The sequence below is a fragment of the Osmia bicornis genome, chromosome 7 (assembly GCF_907164935.1).
Source record: "Osmia bicornis bicornis chromosome 7, iOsmBic2.1, whole genome shotgun sequence".
NCBI classification, from domain to species: Eukaryota; Metazoa; Arthropoda; class Insecta; order Hymenoptera; family Megachilidae; genus Osmia; species Osmia bicornis.
This window is the reverse complement of record NC_060222.1, coordinates 3,867,804-3,891,243: the sequence shown is the minus strand read 5'-3', so window position 1 is coordinate 3,891,243 and position 23,440 is coordinate 3,867,804. Positions and strand designations below refer to the sequence as shown.

General features: G+C 43.2%; 1 protein-coding gene and 2 long non-coding RNA genes across 6 annotated transcripts in view; 1 reads left to right on the top strand and 2 right to left on the bottom strand.

The window, feature by feature from the left end:
- Nucleotides 1-11,138, top strand: part of LOC114873147 (igLON family member 5-like) — a 31,092-nt gene extending 19,954 nt beyond the window's left edge. For all 3 annotated transcript variants that reach the window (XM_029181160.2, XM_046286473.1, XM_029181166.2), the window contains 4 exons: nt 2,485-2,633; nt 8,307-8,459; nt 8,650-8,983; nt 9,094-11,138. In XM_029181160.2, the coding sequence (XP_029036993.1) occupies nt 2,485-2,633; nt 8,307-8,459; nt 8,650-8,983; nt 9,094-9,224 (767 nt within the window). In that variant the 3' untranslated portion in view covers nt 9,225-11,138. The remainder of the gene's footprint in view (nt 1-2,484; nt 2,634-8,306; nt 8,460-8,649; nt 8,984-9,093) is intronic.
- The window catches only part of LOC114873179, a 94,377-nt gene extending 76,097 nt beyond the window's left edge, over nt 1-18,280 (bottom strand). For both annotated transcript variants that reach the window (XR_003788886.2, XR_003788887.2), the window contains exon 1: nt 17,633-18,280. This is a non-coding gene — a long non-coding RNA (uncharacterized LOC114873179). The remainder of the gene's footprint in view (nt 1-17,632) is intronic.
- A 971-nt stretch (nt 18,281-19,251) lies between these two features.
- LOC114873182 lies at nt 19,252-21,941 on the bottom strand. Its single transcript, XR_003788892.2, has 2 exons — nt 21,603-21,941; nt 19,252-19,856 (listed from the first exon to the last, which is right to left on the bottom strand). It is a non-coding gene; the product is annotated as an uncharacterized LOC114873182 (long non-coding RNA).
- Nucleotides 21,942-23,440: the final 1,499 nt, after the last annotated feature.

Genomic DNA, 23,440 nt, shown 5'->3' with positions numbered 1-23,440 from the left:
TCTAACCGCACCGAATGACATCCTGCGGCGTGAATACAACGTTTCGAGTACAAAGAGATTCCTAACGCCCAGATCGATCCGGCTGACACTCCACTGGAGTTGAGATTACGCATTTCAATCAATTCCAAGCAATCGAATCCGCGTCAACTGAGAGACAAGAATACCTCGAAGTTTGCTTGATGTTGAATAAACCAGAATGACCTATAATCCAAGGAAATCTGTAAATGATTTATAGAAAATAAAAATAAACGCTTTCGTTCCTGATGTAACCAGAGGCTTTGCTAACCCGTTGGCAATCTTTACTACCAACCAACATCCACGATGTTACGTCGACGGTACGTGTATCTGCAGGCGCTGCACTTTCTTGATCCACAAGGTAAACCACACGGTAGCAAGCCACCTTGTGCCCTCGTGACAAGAAGAACCATGCCTTTGCGGATGCAAAGCTCGCCATCACTTTAAGCCGTTTCACCGTCTACGAGATTGCGTCGCCCTGATAGCTATTTTGGCAAACGCGAGCCAGGTAACCGCGCTTATGAAATTACACCCGAAAGTTGGTTATCCCAGCCGAGAAGAATAAAAACGTTTCTACGCTGAATTATGCTTGGCGATGAATAAAACAGAGAAATCGTATTTTTACGAAAATTCAATTTACCGCGAAACGTACGCCATTTAATACGCTTTTTCCCTGAAATCCGTGTTGTTTATCTGACCGTTTATCTGACGGAGGAAGCCATAAAACGAGCCCTATTATGGTCGGTGACGTAAAGAAATTACCCCTCTACGAATGACCATGCCCTGTGCCGTACAGAATGATTTAAACAGCAGTTTGCGCGATTCGAGACGACGGTAAGCAAATAATAGCAGTCGTCGTGGAAAAATAAACGTAATCAGAATTTCACTTCAGACGACGCTCCAAGCTTTTTCACATCCTTTTTTACCCCTCTCGTACCCGATATTCTTTTTTGTCCGAGCCAATTACGATTCCAGCCGTAGACACCGAGAAACACTCGCCCGCTCGATTCCTAAGGAAAATACACGAAACGTGCGGATTCTCAGATTCCTACCCTCGTGTAAGAAGTACGCCGTAATTTCGTCTTCTTTGATTCAAAAAAAAAAAAGAAAAAAAATCGTCGCTTTAATCAAGAGGGCGAGAATAAGGGAGAAAGAGAGGTTTTGCAGGCCCTTTGCGAATATCGCAGCTGAGCAGATAAGCCGAGGTAACCCCGAATTACCGGTCCCTCTCTTTGCCGGTGCAAATTAGCAGGCACGGCCAGAGCCGAGAGAGGAGCGTACAATTTTAAGGTAGTCGCTCTAATAGGTAATGCAATTTAAGAAGCTCGTCAACCAGGATGGCAGCAGGACCGTAGGCGGATGGCCAATGGAAGGAGGATAGCAACCGAGAGAGCCACCCGTTTCCTACTGCTACCGCCGCTGCTGATGCTACTCTACGTAGAGTGAATCTTAAATTCTGTGGCTGCCACGACCGCCTCGCTTCCGGTCTGCATAGCTGAGTGAATAACTTCGGTAATTACCAACGACCCAGTTGCGACACACGCTTCAGCTAACGTTTCGAGTTGACTAAGAAAGTCGAAACGATATAAACCCTCGCGTCTCTACGTTCGATTTCATATTAGTAATCCGATCATCAATCATTTAACCCATATTAATTATGACTATTATAGACGGAGAGACGTCGAACGATAAGAATCTCTCCAGACAGAGTGTAATTGAGTAGCGTTTAATAAGTAAAAGGAAAAAAGGAAAGCTTAAGATTCGCCAGCGGTTTGGCACAGCTCGTTGGCTCGTCCAATCAGCATCGAGTGCAACGACTCCTGCGGTCCTCCTCCACGATATTCTCGAGCAATGCAATTTCTTGAGTTTTCGGCTTGCCTCCAAGTCGTTACACGTACGTTACTCGATAGCGAGAGACTCCCGGGTCCGGGGAAAATATCAGAGGAGCAAAAGGAGCTCGCGTGATCAACGAAACTCCTCTCCGACGGTAATACAGCGGAACGACGTCGTTGTCCTTAAACCAGCGAAGAAAACCGCGAGCTACTGTAAATCGAGAGGCTGCGTGTTTTTCGGGGAAACTATAAAAACGAGAGGGAACAAGAGTAAAATAACAGCGTAACGAGGGGAGTTTCGTGGAGAAGAACGAACAAATATATCTATGGTGAAAAGTTTTCCTTCCGTGTACCTGAAAGTTTTCCTGCTTTCGAATTCGTTCTGAGAAGATTTTCCCTCGAACGTCGATCATCGAATCGTCGAAGCGCGAAGTTATACTTTGCAACTTAAGAAAAATGAAATTTCATAAGATTTTCGAAACGGTTTCGTTTCTCCTTTACTCTGGCCGGGAAACGCGCGTGAACTTTCACCGATAGCGCGGTGTTAATTTTCACCGTCTATTTTCCAGGTAACCCAGATTCGTGGAAGCCGTGAACCGGGTACGATATTACAGTGGATGCTTCTCGATATTTCCAGATGCCGGGGTTCGCGACGAGAAGACGAGCAACGAGGGTGGCCGGAATCAGAATAATGTCCTTCCTTCGGTAGCTGCATCTGTCAAGGATGTCCTGGCGCAGACCGGCGGTAACGCTAACCTACCCTGTAGATTCACTGGTCCCGGAATAGTAAGTACACTTATGTGTATACACAGGCAAATATATGCGTTCTAGATGACGTGTACAAGGGAGGCTGGCTCGCGTACAACCGTAGCCCTGGTGTACATGCACGAATCGCAGTACCCTCGCTTGTGTAACGCGTATTATGCACGGGCCAATGCGCGCCAAGGAAATATGCACACTGTACACAAGTTTGCGTGGCATTGTGTAAAGCGGCCACATCGATAAACAGCCGCAGTTGCAGATTGCACGCACACACCCTTACGATTCCGCGTACCCGAAAGCACGAACGTGACACGACTAACGATTCTACTCTCTGCTACCCTCCGATGGCCCCTTCTTTTTCATCCTAACCCTAATAGTTTGCTGCTGCGGCGAAATTCAAACGATCGAGATTGTTAACGGATAACAAATAACTGCAAATTTCATCGATAACCGTGAATTATTTATAATACATCATTTTAAATCCAACCGGAGTAACGCGCGTCCCCGTAGCCGAATAAAATGCCGCGTTTCACCCTAGTAAACCGGTGCACAGCTTCCTCGCGAGTTCATTAATAAATGATTGGAACGGAGTGCTGGCGTATGCGAGCCTCGGGCACAGGTCACCGTGGTAAAGAGCAGAAATCGGGAAACATATCTGGAAGAGAGGAAAGCGGAAGTCGCTCGTTTCACGCAACGGGCCCCGGTTGGCATGCAACGGTTCCTCGTCGCGCCAACCACGCCAAGAGACCGGAAAATAGCTGTATGAAAGAGAAAACGTCCGAGAGGCTTGAAACCCTTACCCTTCTAGCTTGCAACGTAATTTCTCGGTATTAATGTTGCAAGCGTCAACGCGCCGTCTGCTCTACGGTTTCTCTTATACACATTCGCGCCCTTATATTCTCTCCGCGAAAATTTCTACATTTTCCTCGATGGCTCGGCTTCAAAATAAAGTAGAACGACGAATAGAATTTCATAATTTTTTTTTACAAACCAGAGCAACGAAGCGATTCGAGCGAGGATCAATTTCGCACTCGGAATACAAAAGCTTGATAAGTAGTCGGATAAGAGTGGAGGATTGGACAGAGTGGTTGACAGGATGGCTGTCTAAGGGAGAATGTGATCACGACAGGGTGAGAAATCCATGCTTCAGGGCAATGGCGTGAGGAACACTAAGAGGAAGTGGCTCTTCCTTCGCCTTCTCTTTCTCTCGCAGCTTTGCTCTATCTCTCTGGGTCGTTTAAAGCGCGTGTGCCGTTGACAGCAGTTAATTACAGCGGCCGCAAATCAAGACGGGGGCGAGAAGCCAGCGAAGGATGGAAGGAAAGAGGAGCTCTATCGCGAGAAAACGATGATTTTTCAAAGGCTGCTTAAGCGAAATAAATTTCCTCGTTGAAAATAAGATACATTCTCGGGACGGTAATAAATGAAAAGTCGTTTTCATCAATGAGCCGAATAACTGTTCGATTTATCAAATCGATGAGAAAAATGAGGACGTTTGCGCGACCCAATTTTCGCGACAAGTTATGTCTCCGACGGCGTAATTGTACGGAAAGTACCGTCCGCGAGGCATCCGCGACGATGCTCTAGAAAGGTGAAATCGCTTAAGAACTTTTAATTAGCGCTTCGCGTTAAATGTTGCGTGCGATACGGCGAGGAACTTTCGGAATAATTTTCAATGCACGAAATATCGGTTGAATTTCTTTCGGAGAATTAAGAAATCAAGTGGAACTATCAACGCCTTTCCAGGCGAATGTTCAACCGAGTTTTTAGGATCGTTTCCTTTAACCGTGGCAATATTTGCCTAGATTTTCGGGACAAGAGGAAAAGCACTGTCCAGCTGAGTGGGCTGCGGAGAGTGGCAAATTGAGCCTCTCAGAAACAATGGAAAGTCGGAAATGGCCCACTTAACCGTCCGTTCCTGACAATATATCGATATCGCTTCAACTATGTTGCTTTTGTCGTGGAGAATAGCGTGGATACCTGCCGTAATTGAGGCGCGACCGTTTCTCTTCGACCCTTTCAGAGAGCAGAAAGCAATCAGCGATAAGAACTAAACGGACGTGCGAAGAGACGCGGAATATCTTCCTCTCCTTTCGCGCCTAGAATCGATACCGATGTAAAAGTGTATCAAAACGTAATCTGCGAAAAGGTGAAATTTCTTTATCGATCCTCGCCGATGCTATTCTTGGCATCGAGCGAACAAGTATCGGGATGCAGGGCCAAAGTAACGAAATACGTGGTGGCAACGGAAGATTCAGGGTGCAAGGTGCCAAGCGGTTGTAACTAGAAATTCAGGAAGCGCGTTCGGCTACAAAAGGACACCTAATGCTGGCCAAAGATCGATTCGCACTCGGATAGAATTTCAATTCGAACCTGCAACGAATATGACTCCGATTGCAAGCCTCGACACGAGAATTAGAAGGGTAAAGAATTCGATTAGATCACACCGATAGATTTCGTCCGTGTTTTTAGTATTTCAAACGGCTGTATTAAAGGGCTATTCGGTACAATTTAAGCTTGAAAATTATTCCATTGATTACATCCGCTCGCGTTTTTCCCGCTCGTTCAGATAACGCGATCGCGTGCACGCGGTCCGTCGATATACGCAAACGCAAAAACGTTTTAGCGTTATATTCGAGCGGAGTGCCGGGTATAAATTTCACGGTGGCCGAGGGCAATATGAATATTTCCGAAATCGGTACACGTGCGTCGGAGAATCCAAGAGAGAATCCCAGCGGGAGTACGGAACTTCTCCAATTTTCTGCTTCGAGTAGCGAATTGTCTTTGGAACGCCGTGGAAAGTTCGTCTTCGAATATCGAACTCAGTCGCGTCGTACTTTGCGAATCTTTTTTCCTCCCTTCGAGATGATAATCGATCCGAGGAATCGTTGATTTACTTTAAAAGCGAATCGAATTTTCAATTTCCCGAATCAAACGCGATACGACTTTTCATCGCATTATTAACGCGATCGCGAACGCTAATCGAACGGGAAACAAGATCGACCTATTTTCTACTGTTCGACAGGACACGGTCCTCGTATGATCTGGTCACGGAAATGACGTTGGCACGTTGATGGAAAGCGACGAATATATCCCGTTTGTCTTGTTAACCCGTGCTCGATGTATACGCGGAACAGGTTTGATACACGAATTAACAGACGATTCCAATATCGGCCTAATATGCATAATTATTTCCTGAGTAACAGCTCGTTATCCGTGCTTGCGACTCGACCGATCGAAACAGGCGTACGTTCTGTTATCGGATCCTCGGCGTCGAATATCTCTCGTTGACAACGGAAAAATTGGCCAATTTTCCTGGACGTTTCCGATACGACGATCACCGGTTCTGTAATATCGCTCGATTAAGACAATTCCGATTCCTGTATCGCGATGAAAGGAACGAAAGAAGACAAAGATTCGAGACAGGGTGCCAGATGGTGGCAATGCGGTGCCATCGAAGTTACATCGAAAGCGATTTTCTCATAAACCGCAAAACTTTTCTACGAGCGTCTCGAGTGGAAGAGGAAAACGAATGCCGCGCCGTAAAGACCAAGCTGTCGAGGAAAAAGTTGCCGGGTTAAAGAACCATTAAAAACGCAACCATACGGGGCGACTGTGCGTGGACTTCCAAAGTATCCTTCTTTTAATGAAACAACATAATGAATGAAAGATGATTCCTGTCCGGCTAACTTTCCCGACAATTTTTCTCTCCTTTGTCTTCCATTATTTGACATGATATTTCAAAAAAGTGTCCAGATATGTGGCGGCTTTCAAAGTTGCAAGGTCTGTATTAAGGAAGCATCGGAATGGCCGTAAATCTCGAAGAGCCGTGATAGAACAGAGGACCAGGAACTGTCGGAAAAAGCCCGTAAAGTAAGAAGTTTGCGAGGCGAAGATAAACCATGAAGTCACGGTCGCTCCGTATATCGCGACAAATGGAAAAGGGCGAAAGGGGCAATCGATGGGGGTGCAACCGGGCACCGAGCCACACCGGAAACTCGCGCGATTTTTCCTGTGATCTTTTATTCGCGCCGCACAGTTGTATGCACCCTTTCCAGTATCGGCATCCGGTACCAAACAAGCCTAAGCTTTGCTGTCCTTCAATCTTCTCTGCATATACAGACCGCATTGTATTTCAACCCGGATTCATTACGCTAAACGTTCGCAAACGGCGTCCATTTTAGTACCTAGCTATAAACCACTCCAACGCTCAAGGGCTACCGTAAAGGGAAGCTGAATGGTGCCATTCAACAACAGACGGTACACAATTATAAAGCGATTCGCTCGCTCCTATGGTCAGGGAAAAGGTTTTCAGACTAAAACGATCGCGATTGAATAATCGACGAATTTATTCTATTTTCTTCGGGAAGGGCGTTAATTAAAGAGCGGACGCTATCAGGTGGCGCGTTCACACGTGAGAAGATAAGTCGTCTGATTAATGAAACTCGGTCAGCTGGAAAAAGGATTATTTTCTTGTTTCTTTCCCACAAGGGCGAGGTTCCGTAATGCGACAAGGGATTCTCTAATATCCTGGAAAGGATATTTCCGATAAATCACGCGGGGGGAGGAACGAGTCGAGGATACTTCATTGAAATTAAGGATGAAAACTAAAGACCGTGAACGATTTTATCGGATGGATGCCGTGGAAAAGGAGCGCAGAAGCGCGTGGCAATTTGAAAAAAATCAAGCGACAGGATGATTGGATTAATAGGTGGGAGTAGACGCTGACTCGCGATACGTCGCGCAGCAGTTCATTATTCAGCTCGTTTATGCTCGAGTGCTCTCGTCGAGTCGGTACTCGTCGATCCTCAAGCTCGCATCAGAAAATCGCGAAACCTACTTGCCGCGAACGCCGAGTGCACTCGACAAAGACAATTAAGGCACGCAAGTGGCCGGCTTCCTTTTCCCAGCGTCATCGTCAGGAACACCGGGCGACCCCGATCTTCCTCCCCGAGCCCCAGCTCGAGAAACGAATCGCCAATTATGCTAATTCAATTGAAAAAAAGAAATTGTCTCGTTCGATTTTCAACGCGTCTTCCGAACTTTTCTCCCCCTCGTTTTAACGCGCATGCCTGCTTCCTTCCAAATCGTCTTTGCCGCGAACGCTAAAACACCGGACCATCGGGAGATGAAAATGGTGTTACGGACGGATAAGCCGGATGACGATGTTCCGTACTTACGGAAGAGGAAAGGATTTATTATTAGAGCCGCTCTTATTCGTTCTGAACGCGTCATAAATAATGCAGCAGGGATTCTTTGAAACGAGTATAGTATTTACCATCCCGCTGGATGAAAGAAACAGACGCGAAAGACGTAACGTCGAGAGTGCAAAAGCTTTAGATCCGAAGTTTGTAAAAAGTGCATGCTGAAAACACATCGCTAACGACGCGAGTACGCTACCATCTTTTCTTGCACGCGTCGGCGATGAATATAAAAAATAAAAAGAGGAGTTGCTGCGACACTGGCGAGGGAGGGTAGCGCGAAAAACGTGGAAACGTTTAAAGAGAAACCGTTAGAGAATTGTGGAGCACGCTTTCCGCGATCCATTTGTAGGTATAACTCGAATTACATAGGCGACAAATTGCACTTCCGACCTTCGCATCGAGTTTCGCGTTTAAACTCGGTCCAACCCCTGGTCCATCCCTCTGCGCCTGTGTACGTAGACGCCTGCGTGTACCGGGGTATCTCTCGTTTTAGGTAACTTGGATCCGAAGAAAGGATAGACAACTATTGACGGTGGGCAGAAGGACCCACGCCGTCGATCCGCGATTCATGGTCTCCAACAGTCCAGATTGGAATCTACTGATAAAGAATGTGAAACGCGACGATGCTGGCCTCTACGAATGTCAGGTAGGCTGTAACCCTTTGGGCTTACAGAGTCGAAGAATAATTGAATTCGGCTTAGGATAATAATCCAGGAGATATTTCACTTGCCGCCCATGGTATTAAACTTTCTCCCCCTCCGACCAGACGATCCGCGAATGATTTCCGATCGAACAGGTATTAAACGACGATCGAACGGATTTTCTTGTCGAAACAGATTCAAACGGAACCGGTTCAGCAACGATTCGTTCGGCTGAGCATCACGGAAGCGTACTCGACGATTCCTGGAGGACCGGATCTTCACGTGAAACAGGGATCCAGCCTTCGATTAGAGTGCCAATTAATGGCGTCCACGGAAACGCCGAGCTTCATCTTCTGGTACCGCGAGGGTAGGATGATCAATTACGACGACGAACCGGGGGTCAGGGTCGAGGCAACGAAAAATGGTTCCATATTGGTGGTCGACAAGGTGAAACTCTCCCACGGTGCCAATTACACTTGTTCGCCGAGCAACGCTCGACCGGCGTACATCATGATCCACGTGATCGAAGGTTAGTGCTTTTTCTTTTTTCCCGCAATTTTTCATTTTCATCGCAAATATTGTTCTTCCTTCTCGCGGGAAAAGTTATTTTTTTTCATTGTTGTTGTTTTCTCTTCGCAGAGGAGGAAAAACCAGCTGCCATGCACGGCGGTGATCGACGAAATGGTACATCGAGACCGACCATCAACGTCGTGTTGATTTTTCTGACTTTCCTCGGTGTACAGAACTTCAATCGAGGCTGCGCCACGTGACCAGCCTACCCCGTCAATTTCCTCGAATTATTAACATTTTCCTCTATTTTCTCGTGCCACCTTCGGATACTCGTTCACGTTACCAGCCTACGTTTTTCTTCCCTGAATCTCGTTCCTTTTTAAAAGTTAGTATTGTAGACTGAAATCTTGCTAGATAGTAGAAATCCGAGTAGAAGTCTTAGCCTTAGGATACGAGAGCGTTTTCGAACACATCTGATCGAAGATACTTTCTTTCTTGTTTACCATCGAAACGCGAGAAAACTCGCTACTTTGATCCAGAATTTATCCTGGTTCGAAGAAAGATAAATTCGTTGTACAGTTTTGAAACGGTTTAGGAATGCGTGCCGTAAATTGAGAGGCTCTTTTCCGTTTCCTTCCATCAAACAGTGTATTGTGAAATACAGGGAAGAATATGAAGCCGAATGGTATTAAACTGGAACACACATTCCTTTCAAATTGTACAAAAGCATGAATGCCTTTCGCAGACTCTTATTGCGATCCAAATATCAAGACACCTCTTAATTTGTTCTCTTTTTTTAACCGAGCAGAAGAAAGGCTTCGAGGAAGATCTCTTAGGAATTTCGTCGCCATTTGCATTTGATGAAAAACTTTTAATTATATGCACTTTTGTCCGTGCATGCGTAGATGTACCAGCGGAAATTTCTTGAAGGAGCGAAAGAAAAGCGGGTATTCAACGTTCGCATAAAGAGGAATCAAAGTAATGCCACGAGACGTCGGGTAAAAAGGTGCACATTCGCGCGGTGAAAAACCGATGCGGAGCGGGGAGAAAGCAGCGGCGAAGAATTGAAAGACATTCGGAAATTCAGGTGAATATAATTCGTTAAAAGGATCGCGACGCGTCGCTTTAAGCTCTTTGCCGTTTAACCGAAACCACAAACGAACTTAAAACCGCGGTGGCACACGTGTTTTTATACCGCAGGCTGCCTTGCAAATTAACGACATTTTTAACGAATGAAAAGTCGCGTTCACCCTTTCACGCGTCTTACATACCTCGAATACCAGTTTCTGCTTCTTGAAATTTCTTTCGGTACCGTTTCTCGTTGCCGCAAGCAACTGTATCTACGTGTAAAATTGTTACGATCGTAGTTCCAAGTGTAACTTTCTTGTCAAGAAAATAATCAAGCTGAAACGAAGGTGCGCTCGATAAGATTTTAAAATACGAATTAGCTCTTGTTAAGAGAAGAGCGTGTCTGTAAACAATTACAAAGTACAATCGCTGTTCTTCGTGTATTCTGTAAAATGAAGAGAAAACGAGACGGTTTAACCCTTTCGTTACGAACGATGTATTTCAAATAATTCATTGTAAAAAGTAGATGTATCTATACGAGCTGAATTTCACACAGTTTTATCTCGAAAACAATCAACCATCGTTTATCAAGTTTTGAAGATAGCGAAAGGGTTAATCGTGAAACAGACGAATCATCGTTTCCAAATACATAACACTAAAATGCTCACTCGATGTATTAATGTGATCAATGTACATACGTGTATGTTAATTATAAGTATAACATTCTAACTTGTACACGTAATTACATGTATCAAGAATTTTACAATATCTTTTTACACTCGACGAAAAATTGCACATCTTATCGGTTTCTGTCTAGATGGTTCACCAATCATTTCATTCTCGTAGATTAAAAAACGAGGGTTTCGCTTATAAATTGATGTGCTTCCTATTCGTAACATTCTACATAGAATCTATTAGCTGCAAGGTTCAACGCTCAAAATTGTACTAATCAACGTTTCGTAGACTTCATCGATCTAGACGCGACGAGTAATTTTAATATCGACGTTTCGAATTCCTTTGTCAGGATCGTTCAAATTCTACGAGTACGCTCGCGAACATAGAAGAATATTAGGTGAAGTTTTCACGGCTGCGACATTGTACGTAATTAAAATAAACTGAACATTTTCAACCTCTCGACGTACCAAAGTTATTTCATCCCTAAACCATTAAACGCTTCTTCGATCAAGGTAAGTTTAATGACCGACCAATCGCTTGATTGCCCCGAAGAAAGCTACTCGATCCACCAGGACGAAACAAGGTTTCTCGTACTACTGTGATTCTGTCCTGAGGAATTTCTCTACCGACTCGTGGAATGTAATAATCCTGTTCGGCTGCAGGCTAAGCTAAAGATACATCTTCCGTTGAAAACGCGCTTAATCGCGTGTTACAGAGTAACTGCTTGCGAGATGTTTAACGTCCAAATTATAGCCAATGAAAATCAGACCCCGAAACTTATGAAAATCCTTCGAGAACGATGATTTCAGCAAATTCAGCCGGCAATGAGTGAGTAGAAGATAAAGTACGAAGGTTAAGTAAAGTATTAATTTTATTCAGACACGCGTTCGATTACTGACCGGCAACGCGTCGTTAACAAACGTTTCCGCAGGTATATTAGATGCGGTTATCTCAACGAACGGTTTTAATCGAAACAAGTCGATAAATACAGCCGAACGGAACGTACACGGTCGACTTAATTGAACATCCGCGGCGGTGCGAAATAGTTGGCGCAACAGTAATAAACGTACAAATGGACGCTCGAGTTGCGCGCTTGCCGCGAGTACACTTATGGCGGAAACTGGATCAAATGTTTCCATAAAACAACCTGTCAATGGCGTGTTTAATCCATTGCTGTTATACGAAGGAAAACGCGGCTATCGGTTTCGCGAATGGAAAACTGCACCTGTTGACCATTACCGTTTTATAATCTAACGGCTATTTATCACGCTGCTCGAAACACTCTCGTGTTTTACCAACGAGATGCATCAAGTTTCTCCAAGTTTCCAACTTTTCAGCAGACGTTAGTTTGCAATAATGAATATTTATATCAAGAATTTCCCGACTTTTTTCGACCGCTCGATCGAACGAGGGGGAGGTAAAAACACTCGCTTCATCAACGATACCATACGAGTCACCGAATCGTAATTCAAAAGTTGTCAATTCACCGCAAACAAACGCTTTCCATCCTCCGCAAGTACGATTCTCGATTGCATCGCTACTCGTTCGAATCCAAATAAAAGTGAAACAAATGCAGGTAGGAGTGGCTGGCACAAATATCAACGAGGGTGGTTACCGATTCCATCGGTGAATAAAACAACCCTCCGATAATCGATGAATCTACGTAAAAATAAAGCTGTACGAAAACAATGTAACACGTACCATGATGCACTCCCGGTTGGATTATTAATTCAAAGTCAACCTGTTTAGAAATGCAAGCTAATGCATCGCGGACAAGCGGCGAATGTTTCGAAATAAACTAACCCTAATTAAAGACACAAGAGGGGGTGGATGCATGGTTAAGTGGCCATTGGCATTCGAAGAGTACGGTTCGCTGGTATCGGTTTCCAATATAACACCCGGAGTATATTCACCGGCGCTAATTCCAAATATTCTGAATAGCCCCTTGGAAGATTGGAAATTCCGTTCTATGCATATACTTCAAGGGCACGCGCCTATTGCATCGCGATGTAACGTTACCGAGCTCGGCTACCAGTATCGTCACCGCAAATCCCTAAGATCCGCATAATCCTGCGAAATCGAGTGATGCCCGTGTCTCTCGCTACCATGTAAACCACCGATTGCATTCTGGATTATCATCGTTTCGCAATATATTCACCTGCTCTTTTATCGAGATGTTTGTTGCTTCGATTTCCCTTATTTTTAAAGAAATTCAATGCCAGATAATTACTACTGTTCGTATAAATTTTTCATTAAAATCGAACAACTATTTCAGCCTCTCTAGAATTTCAGAAATTTAGCGGATCGTGGCTTAAAGTTAGCTAGCGCAAACAAACGAGCCGCAATACCAGACAGTACACACTAAAATTGTTGCTAATGACATAAAATATTCTAACCTGATTAACACGCGTACGCTCAATATGCACAGCACCGCTATCAATCAGCGGGCCATAATCAAATGCAGATTTCATTTCGCGAACGTTTAATCACTACCCCTTGTGTACCTTATTTATCTCTCGGCCTTCTTCGAGCCTGGTACCCGTGCAATTTTATACCGTTAATAACACAAATATTGACGCGCGTTCCAACGAACCGACCAACGAAACACTATTTTAGCCACCCTATTCGTATCGCGAAAGGAAAACATTTAACTCGATTATCCCGTGACCCACTATCCGTCCACCTGACAATTTAACCGTGCGAAGATTCCACTTCTTTTTTTCGTTTAAACGATCGCTTTTTGCTGCAAAGTTGGACAACGAATTATTACAAAGCATCCGATCGGAATCGATACGTTGAAAGGACGGGAAGAGTTTCGAATCAATCCGCAATTTCCAGAGAATGATTTCTAGCGAAGCGAGCCGACATAAAGTACAGGGATAAAACAAAGGATGAAGAGAATAAAGGGGATAAGAGAAGAGACTGGGAAACGGAGGAATGACACACGATGTGCCGTCAAATCGAAAGCAAGATATGTTAAATGCAAACTTTCAGAGTCTACGTATATGTACATATACATATGTAACATACTTCTATAGCGATACTCGATGAATAACGCGGGATGAAAAGGAGAAGTCGACCAAGAAAAAGGGCTACCATTTATTCCTAAACATTTCAAGAAAGAAACGCAATAATATAAGATTCATATATTATTCGTTTTTCATTTATTTCACCCGGCGGTTACCTTAATTACTCTGAAAAATCGATGAGCTAAAGAAACGAGGAATATAACGGGCAAGGACTCTTTTGTGAGAGAGAAAAATTATCCCATGAAAAAGATTAAAAATGTACAAAAACTGGAGTCACTGGAACGTTTCGTATTTTAAGAAGAATAAGAACTTTAATCTCCTTTCAAAGTTGCAAAGTACTTTCAAGAACTACTTGGTTAATTACCGCCGGGCAGTCTGGTTTATTAAGAGATTGTGTTCGATGTTAATAATTGCAGGTGGTAATAAAATTGCAACTGCAATTTTCAAATAATTTTTGCTTTAAAAAATAACAGCTAAATAAAATAATTTCATTATTGAATGATTTGAAAATGGTACCATCAATACCATCTGGAAGGGGATGGAAAATGTAACAGAACAGGAAACTGCATTTTTCTTTATTATCAACTGCAGCTGAACAGAACCCTGCAATAGCGATAGTTGGCAACATTCAAAGTTACCGTGAAACGCTATCAATTTTTCTCAATTTTCTTTTACTACAGATGGTGCGTGTGTCGTGAATGGATAAACATTAAATTAACAAATTCACTCCCACGCAACCGGCTTGATTTTTAATGAGAAACGTTAACAGAGCATCGACTGTGTGTTCTCAATTCTCCAAAGTCTAATATTCGGACGAGATAAATTTAATCGTTATTTATTAAACAGAATTTTATATGTTTTTCAACGTATTAACGATAATAGAGATAGAGCGCAGTAAATAGCATTCTTTTTATGTAGTTGCGTAAAACCGAAGGACAGCTAGCTAAAAATAGGTTCGTGCGGACTGCTATCTCGTATTTCTTTCTACCAGCCCACTGAATCAACACCAATCTTCAGTTTCCCTTTCCTCTACCAACGATTAACGCTGTATAGTTTGAAAAATGTAGAAACAAGAATGTTGCACGAATTACGTTTCTACACTTTTCCATCGAAGGTCAGGCGACCCATCACAAATTCTATTCAAGTTATCTTCAATACCTTTTCAAAGCGGGGAAGTCCTGCATACCTGCCAGTGGTTCTCATTGACATTCAACGTTCATAAATCAATATACGAACGAAACTGATATGCATTAGATTATCCATAAATTGCGCACAGATGCAGATAACTAATAAACGACATTAGTAAAAACCAGACTAAATACAAAAAATATGACTCTCATTCCCTTAGATCAAATTAAAAAAAAAAAACTAACGAACCATTTCGCATAAAATAATCTACAAAATGCTATTTTAAGAATTATCTAGGACGTTACTGAATCGCAATTGAATACTTCAGAAGTAAGAACGGTAATAAAAGCCTGTTGTATAATTATCAAGTTATGATGCCTGTTTTTAGGTGGTAATTTGGAATAATTTATACAAATACGAATGCTGACATTAATTTTTACAAAGATACATCAAATTACCGTGGAACCGAAGTAAAAACGTCATAAGTTGAAAGACGGTCTTTAGATTGGATGGTAGACTTTAGGGTTCAGTTACATATACACCAACGACCGCGACCGGAAAGTGTATGTAGTAGTCACCAAGAGTCTTGGGGTAGGGCAGTGGAAATTTCCACTGTACCCGCTGAGACGGTCAATACTCTCTCCGTGCCGTAACGTGTGCCATGCAAGGACCACCCGGATTATAGGGTGTTTCAATTGAGAGGAGCGATAAACTGTGCCCAGTACTTCAAAAACGGCACTGTTAACGGACAAAATCCGATTAAAAATAGGTCTACCACTTGACATAGTTTCAAATCATTCTAACAGAGCAATCGAGTTTTAATTATAAAATTATCAAACAGACTAATCCCTATACGTAGCTAAAACGATGGTTGTGTTCTTAATCTTCGATAAGCATCTATGAATCAATGAAACCTGTTCAACTTTTTGAAAATGGTTTTATTAGAAAATATTGTGCCACCGTGTGGTGCACCATCGTTCTATTGCCCTCTATCCAATTCCGCCATCACTTTGCGTCGTCCATAGAGAACTCTGCCTAGGCACGAACATCCAATCGATGGTAACACCATCTCGAGGAGACAGCTCGAATCAGAGCGGAACCGAGATCGGTAAATTTCACAAGTCATCGGTAGTGTTTTTCACATAAAAAGGAGTTATTTAATAATTATCTTCTAATTATCCTGATTCAACAAATCTACGAGTCACGACGTTATTCAAATGTCGCGTGATCTTGTCCTCTAACTGTGCAATATATCAAACATCCATTCCATGCTCTTTTGTTTTTCTAATTTTGAAATAACGATAGATACATTTATAGATACATAACGATAGATACATTGAACCTTATCACTTGTAAAAGCAGAATGTTAACCAGCGGAAATTTCGAGCCGCAACGTAAACGTTTCGAATTATCAAAGTAATTCCGATCGCGACAAAGATCACGAATGCATGCGAAACATTACCGAATGGAAAGTACCACGTTGTTAATTGCGACATAAAGGTCATGGGTTAGGTTAACAAACGGACGGGCAGGCAGGCGCCAGCTACTGTCGATCTCCTAATCAACGTAATCATTCATCTGATACGCAGAGAGATAGAAATTATCGGTTGCGTTTCGACAGTCTGCAGATATTTAGGTAGAACCTTCTCCGAAAGTCCTATATCCGTGGCAAAAATCGAAAGCATCTTCGCTATTATAATTGACAGTGGCCGAGAGAGGGAGATACGTTCTATCCGTCTGAAATGACCTGTACTCAAGAGATTTCTCTTTTTCTACATAGTATAGCATTCTACGTGTCGACCCCGAGGTACTTGCGGCAAAGAAACGGCAGCTAGCCAACAGTCACGTGACACAATTTGAATGCAGCGAGAATCTTTAAATAACTGTCTATACGCAAATGCTCGCTTCTTCCAGCCTGTCTGTTCGCGTCCCGGTGGAATGCGACAGGGAGGATGCTATCCTTTCCATTGCTCAGCACGCTCCGAGATACGACTACCGATATTCAATACCACGTTCCGTACGCGTATTAAACGAAATTCCGCTACGTTCACGAATATCTTAACCGAGAAATATTTCACGGGTTATGAGATTATTTATGACACGTGGATTACGATACTTGAGAATCGCCGGAACAAGGACCTGCTTTGTCTTTGATACGCCCTCGTGCGTATGTACGAGGAAATTTCACTGCCCTATCGTTTGTTGTACCAAGCTTCACACTTCACACGTGTAGAACACGGAGGCATGCAATCGACACTTATGGACGATATAGAATTATCACATGAAACCGTATGGTACGATATAGTATAAACGATGTTGATGTATCTTCAATTTTAATAAGCATTTTTTTCAATTTTAAGGTTTCCGTAATGCAAAGTATGCAATAATTATTTGCAACTTTAGGAAGGCTTAAATGGACAATTAAATGCTTCCTGAACTAGGAGTAAATTACGCCATTGTCTGGTAATATACATTCAGCGTATTTATACGTGCTTATTCGAACATTTATAGCAGCGAATGTGCATGCATTAATACGTTTTGCATATCAACACTTCCACGTAAAGACATACGATACAAACGATAGAATACAAAGCTGTTAGCTTTGATCCCATTTGTCGATTCTCGATCTTGTGTGTGTACATTATTATGCATTAGAAGATAACGAACTATATGGTCAAATGCAATCATTGGAAACATCGTGTATACTTAAACATAGTCTCTTTAGAGTTTATCATGCAAAATATTAACCAAACTTTTTGAATACTTACGACAAGAATGGCCGCCATTGTGGTGGGAGAAGCGGTGAAAATTTAACCTTCTTTCTTCAACGGATTCTTCATCACCTTCGACGAATATTCCACAACTGAGTTTAAAACTTAGTCAACTTGCACTGTTCGCGTATTAAATCGCACAATTTTCACCCGGAAATATCCAAAAGATTTGAAAGAACGAGAACCGAAGCACGAGCACGGTGAACGAGCGCGGGAAGAACTCGAAAGTGCGAGTTTAAACGATAAAACGTGCATAAGGGTTTCTTTCCAGCACTACGATCGTCGCGTGTTTTATCGCTCGAGCGACACCCTAGCGGCTCGGTCGGTAATCAACGAACACTTCAAATTTCTCGAAGAGCTCAAAATCATCCATAGATGTCATCAAGTTAATTGCTTTCGAATAACAATAAAATAACATGGCGTTGACAGTACGATCGTTCGCGCGGGAAAGAACTAATTAGAAAAATCGTAATTTCGGTACACGTTGAGAAGTACGCGACGAAAGGTGCGTAGATATTTAATATCGCGATACAGTCTCGACGAAGGACAACAAAGTACTGGCACGCCTGGCCCAAAGGAATTATCGCCGAGGTACACACGATCTCGAGGGTTTGTTTTGTTTTGAAGTATCAACGATCTCAGAGCAAACCTGTAAGCTATGTACGAAGGAACATTCCTGCCGAAGACGTCGAAAAGGTATGTCGAACGATCGTTTACCTTATAATTCTGACACCTTAACGCATTACCACCATGGTATTAATATTACTAAATATATAGGTTATTCTAATTATCAGAATATATTGATAGCTCGCTATATTGGCGTAACCTCGATGAAACCTGACAATTAGCAGATAATGAGCGTGCAAACTTCTAGCCGACGTAATTATTCACAGCGTTCTAATAATACACTCGTCGACGGTATGGAATAAAACTGGATGTAACGCATTATTCAATGTATCCGCTTCGTTGAACGAAGGGTATCGCTATCGGTTTCACACGTTGAATTAAAACATCAATTGGTAATAGGGTAAAACACGTGTAACACGATTTCAATGCATTCGCTCGAATGAATGATTTCATTCAATTGCAAATTAGTAAGAAAAAAAATAAAGACAGCTGGTAAAAAGAGCTGATTGTCTTTATTTAAAAATAAAACGCTCTTAAAGATCGCTTTAGATTTATTACGTTGTTTGGTATACTAGACGTAGATTCGCTGTTATAAAAGGAATCACGGACATAGTCGCGGGCGCCAGGACGTCGCGACGACGTTCCTGTTATTGCGTCGTTCCTGCCCATCCAACTCTTTGACCAAGATCGATAGTGCACCGAAGGATAATAACCGTTTGTAAGTGTATATCGGTGTATATCTTTAAAGTACACAATCAACGATCATATATAATCTTCTTCGTCTAATGACAAGAGCGTATTAAGTTCAAACCCGGATCCAATCGGATTAATTAATACCTTTGACAGATTACTCGTCGAACAGTTAATTGGTTACTCTTCCTTGCGGATTTCCTCTCGATTTCGTTTCCCCCCTCCGGAGAAACCTTACCTCGTAAGGCTTAGCGTTAACGATTGAAAGCGTTCGATCTGGTTAGTGCAACGTCGTCTGGTTCTTTTTTTATCCATCAATAATTATTTTCTCATCGTACAAATTTGTCGATTAACGCGCAAACGTTAAAAGCGACGAACAAAGAATCCACTCGACGAATTTAACGGCTAGACATAAGATTTCACGGATGACGTATCCGCGTGTTGAAAAGGCTGATAATTACATAAGTTAATATCAGAGACACGTGGTTTCGCGAGAATTTCTTTAACAAGATATGCTTGACGGATGTACGAGGGGACATGCATATTGGTTATTATCGTGTTCCGCGGCAAATGGATTTAGCTGAAAAGAAGGCCACGGCGTAGTAGGCCAACATGGTATTGATTTCGGTCGGTCGGAGCTCTCTGCATCCGTGCTTTCAGTGTCATTTGAGTACGGCGTAGATACGGCGGAAAGGTGGGTCGTAGGGGAGCCTTGGTGCAGCTCTCATTCAGTAAATTTTCATTTGTACCCCGTACGAATGAAAATTATGAAAAAAGCCAGACACGCTTGATCGCGAGTAAGCGTCACTTTTTCTTTTCTTTCAATTTAACTGTGAAAAACTCGTTAGAAGGATCCCATTCGATCGCGTAACACTCTTGCAACCAAGAGCGATCGTTAACCGAGCTGAAAAGAAAACGAAATCGAGATTATTCAAGCATCTGCATCGAATGCATATCGCGGTTTTCGCTGACCGTTGAATGTAGTATTTATAGCAGGATGAAAATATCGTCTATCCGGAAAGATTCACGCGTGACGATAAAACGTGCGTGGTCCGCGGCTAAATAGCAAGATCGTGTCATCGTTTAACAATCCGTCGAATCATTCGGCGTTTTGAACGAGCGAGAATTCAAGAATTCATTTAACAACTAACGAGATCGGTCAGGAAATAACTGGAGAACGAAACGCTGGCAAGTGCGCAGTTTTAGACTTTAAAACTGCCGCATAACTGGTCGGTAACCGGTCGATGGCAAAACCTTACACCGACATCTGTATGGAGGGTAGAAAACCGATACAGAAGCCCGGCCAAGACTGGTTTCCCTTGAAAAAGCGAATCGGTCTCGGCAGACGGCAGCAGAGAACTTCCATCCAGATGGATATCGTCCTTGCTGAGAATCCAAGATCTCGTATCAAGGTCGATCGAACCTCGAACGAGATCGGTTCGTCATACGCGCGATACATTTGAAACTATGACGCGAAAACGATCGTCACGTTTCCAAATGCATCGACTAAATCGTAACAAGTTACCGAAATAATTGACAGAAGATTATTTGGACGGTTGCGCGCGTCTATTTACGCGAATATTTGGCAATAAAGACGGGTCGCGTCAGGAATTTATCGCGTTTTAAACCGTGCCAGATCCGTTCATGATCGGTGTCCTGCTGGCGGCGTGATACGCGAATGCACAATGAAATTTGTCGCTATAAAAACGATATCGGTTATCTAAATCGAGCCTGATCTTTGCGCGATCGAATCACCGTCTTCTACGATGTTACATCTTTTTAACAGCGGTTGCAAATGTCGTTCATACTGACGCGATCATATTTTCTTTTAAAACGTTCCTTCGCGTGCATCGCGATCGAGATGTTTCGCGCGATGCCACTAATTCAATATCGAGCTATACTAAGGATCTGTACGCGCTTTATCGATTGTGCCATCGGAGTCATTCGATTTGCACAATTAGGAAGGCGAATCGATTGCGAACGATATTGGTATCGCGATTCGAAGAGTATCGCGTGCGCGCCAATCGAGGTGTCAGATGCCAAGCAGATGGAATTGTCGCGCCAACTGCGTACGTTTCGATCATTCGCAGCAAGGGTGGACAGCGTCCCTTAAACAGTCATTCTTTTTCTTACCACGAAACTATCACGCAGCTGCATTCCACCAGCATTCGCAACAGGCGAATTTTAAATGACTCGAGTCATCCTCATCTCCGCGTCTGTCCACGCGATCGTTTCGTTCATACCTGATTCATATGGCGCGTAATACGGCAAACGTTCGTCTAAATTTAACCATTCGCGTTACACCGAGGAACGCGTTTAATCAGCTTTGTCGATATCTTCTTCTCCGGCATGCATATGGACGAGGTAGGATTAGGATAGGTCATAGGAGAACGATTCTGCAGCTGCATAAAGGTGTACCTGGAATTTTGCGATTATATTTCGCAGCCAGTTTAGAATTCTCAGATAAAAAAGATGAAAAGTGTCGTATCTATTCTGAACGCGAGCCGACCTTTGACGATCGCGGTTGCACCTACGTAGATGACGTTAACTCCTGGCGTCACGTTGGATTCCCTGATGCCTCGGGCCAATCTGCCGATGAACTGCCACGATTTGGCAGCGATCGTGACAGTGTACTTGTAGAAATACTCACGTGGGTGTCGAGACGACGCGTCGCGATCCCTAGGCGCCTCTCTTTGCCACCGACCTGCGTCGGTTTTACGCCGAAAATAACAAGGTAGACGCGGTGACTTACTTATAAGTACAGACGCGTATGCCGATCCCACGTTCACGCTCTCTTTGCATGCTACCAAACCACTGTCAAATATTTCTAAACCCAGGCTGTCGTCCAACCGACTCTCGATACACCGATTGTGCGTCAAACTTGCCCGGTTTAGTCGCATCCGGGAAAACGACGGATGTTAGTTAGTCGGTATTTCCTAGAAATCTGTGTCAGTTTCTTCGAAGTCACGCTATCCCTCGATGCACGGCCAAAAACTCTGTCTACCTGTCTCTTGTATTTAACATTGACACCGGAAACATTGCAACGCTCTCGCGAGATGCATCCAGTTTCTTCTGCTTTTTTATTCTTAAGAGAATTGACGATCGTTCGAAGGCGAGCGAATGTCAATAGCATCCTTATTCGAATACAATTATCACGGTTATCGAACTAATCGGGTGATCGGCACGTGATTGAAAACAACTGTCGGTTTTGTAACGATTGCGAGGAGAATAAAAGCATTAAATGCGTAAACAGAACTCTTGTTTGCTTATTTGGCGAGATCAGAGTTCGTTTGCTATGACTAATTCAAAGATCAGAAGCAAACTGGAGACAAATGCACGGAAATAGTACGGCTGTTACGTATATGGATAGATTCGCATAGAAATCAATTCCGTTTCCTACTAAAGTAGCTATCGATATCGATGGACGACAAACATGTTATTGCCAGTTGCAAATTTTCTTCACCGACGCAGCGTAGCTTCTTTACCGTATTACTGTTCGTCGAACGACCGTCAATAGGAGTGCATTATTATTATTAACAACTATTCCGATAAGAACAGAAATAAGTGGCGTCTCTTGGCCGGGCATCGACGATGCTTCCTCCTCGTAACGATAAAACCTTTCCGATAACCCGAAGGGCATCGAAGACATAACTCATTACAATTCTCTTGCCAATTGTGCGACGATAACGGAAAATTTTTAACCAATCTTTTTTCTTCCCCAATGTTGCTTTGACGAAAATTTGTTTTTCAACTTTCGTCTACGTAAACATGAACGTTGCGTATGATCGCACAATCGCGTGAAACAAATTTCTAATTATAAAAGTTGTTCGCAAGTTCGTCGCTGAAATCGACATTGGCGAGGTTCGAGGATCAAGGACTTCCTACTAGTATCGATAGTAAAGTAAGTGTAACACGTTCTTGATTAGCACGATTTTCCGGAACGGAGTTTCGTTTGTTCAAGAATTTATTGTCTCGAGTGTCTCGAGTGGGATCTCGTCACGATGAGTCGCGACGTGCTAAGAGGTTCGATCTCTCGATCTTCGCGGTTGTCTTCTCGAATACAAACAACCGGATAAATCACGATCCTGTAGATTGATCGGTCGTGTCGCGTGCTGATCGTACGAATTGCTAGAACAGTTGCATTCTAAGAATAATTCGTACCGAGTTAGAAATAGTACTGTCGCGCGAACGTATTGATCACCGACCCTATTCCGTACCAGCCAGAAAGTCCATCGACCTGAATTCTTTGCCGAACTGCGTTCTACCTGTGTTTCATTATTTCCTCGGTCCCTCGGTAGCCTCGCACCGTCGTCGTCGGTCGCTCTACGAATAGCAAGGTCTCGGAGCCTCGGTCTCTCTAAATAGACCCAATTTCGAGTTAAGTAATTTGTTTGTTTGTACGCAAAGCGGCTTGAAATACCGTTGAATCGAGACATCGTTAACTCTCCCGACTACCTTTCGATCCTGCATGGGAGCTATGTATCACCG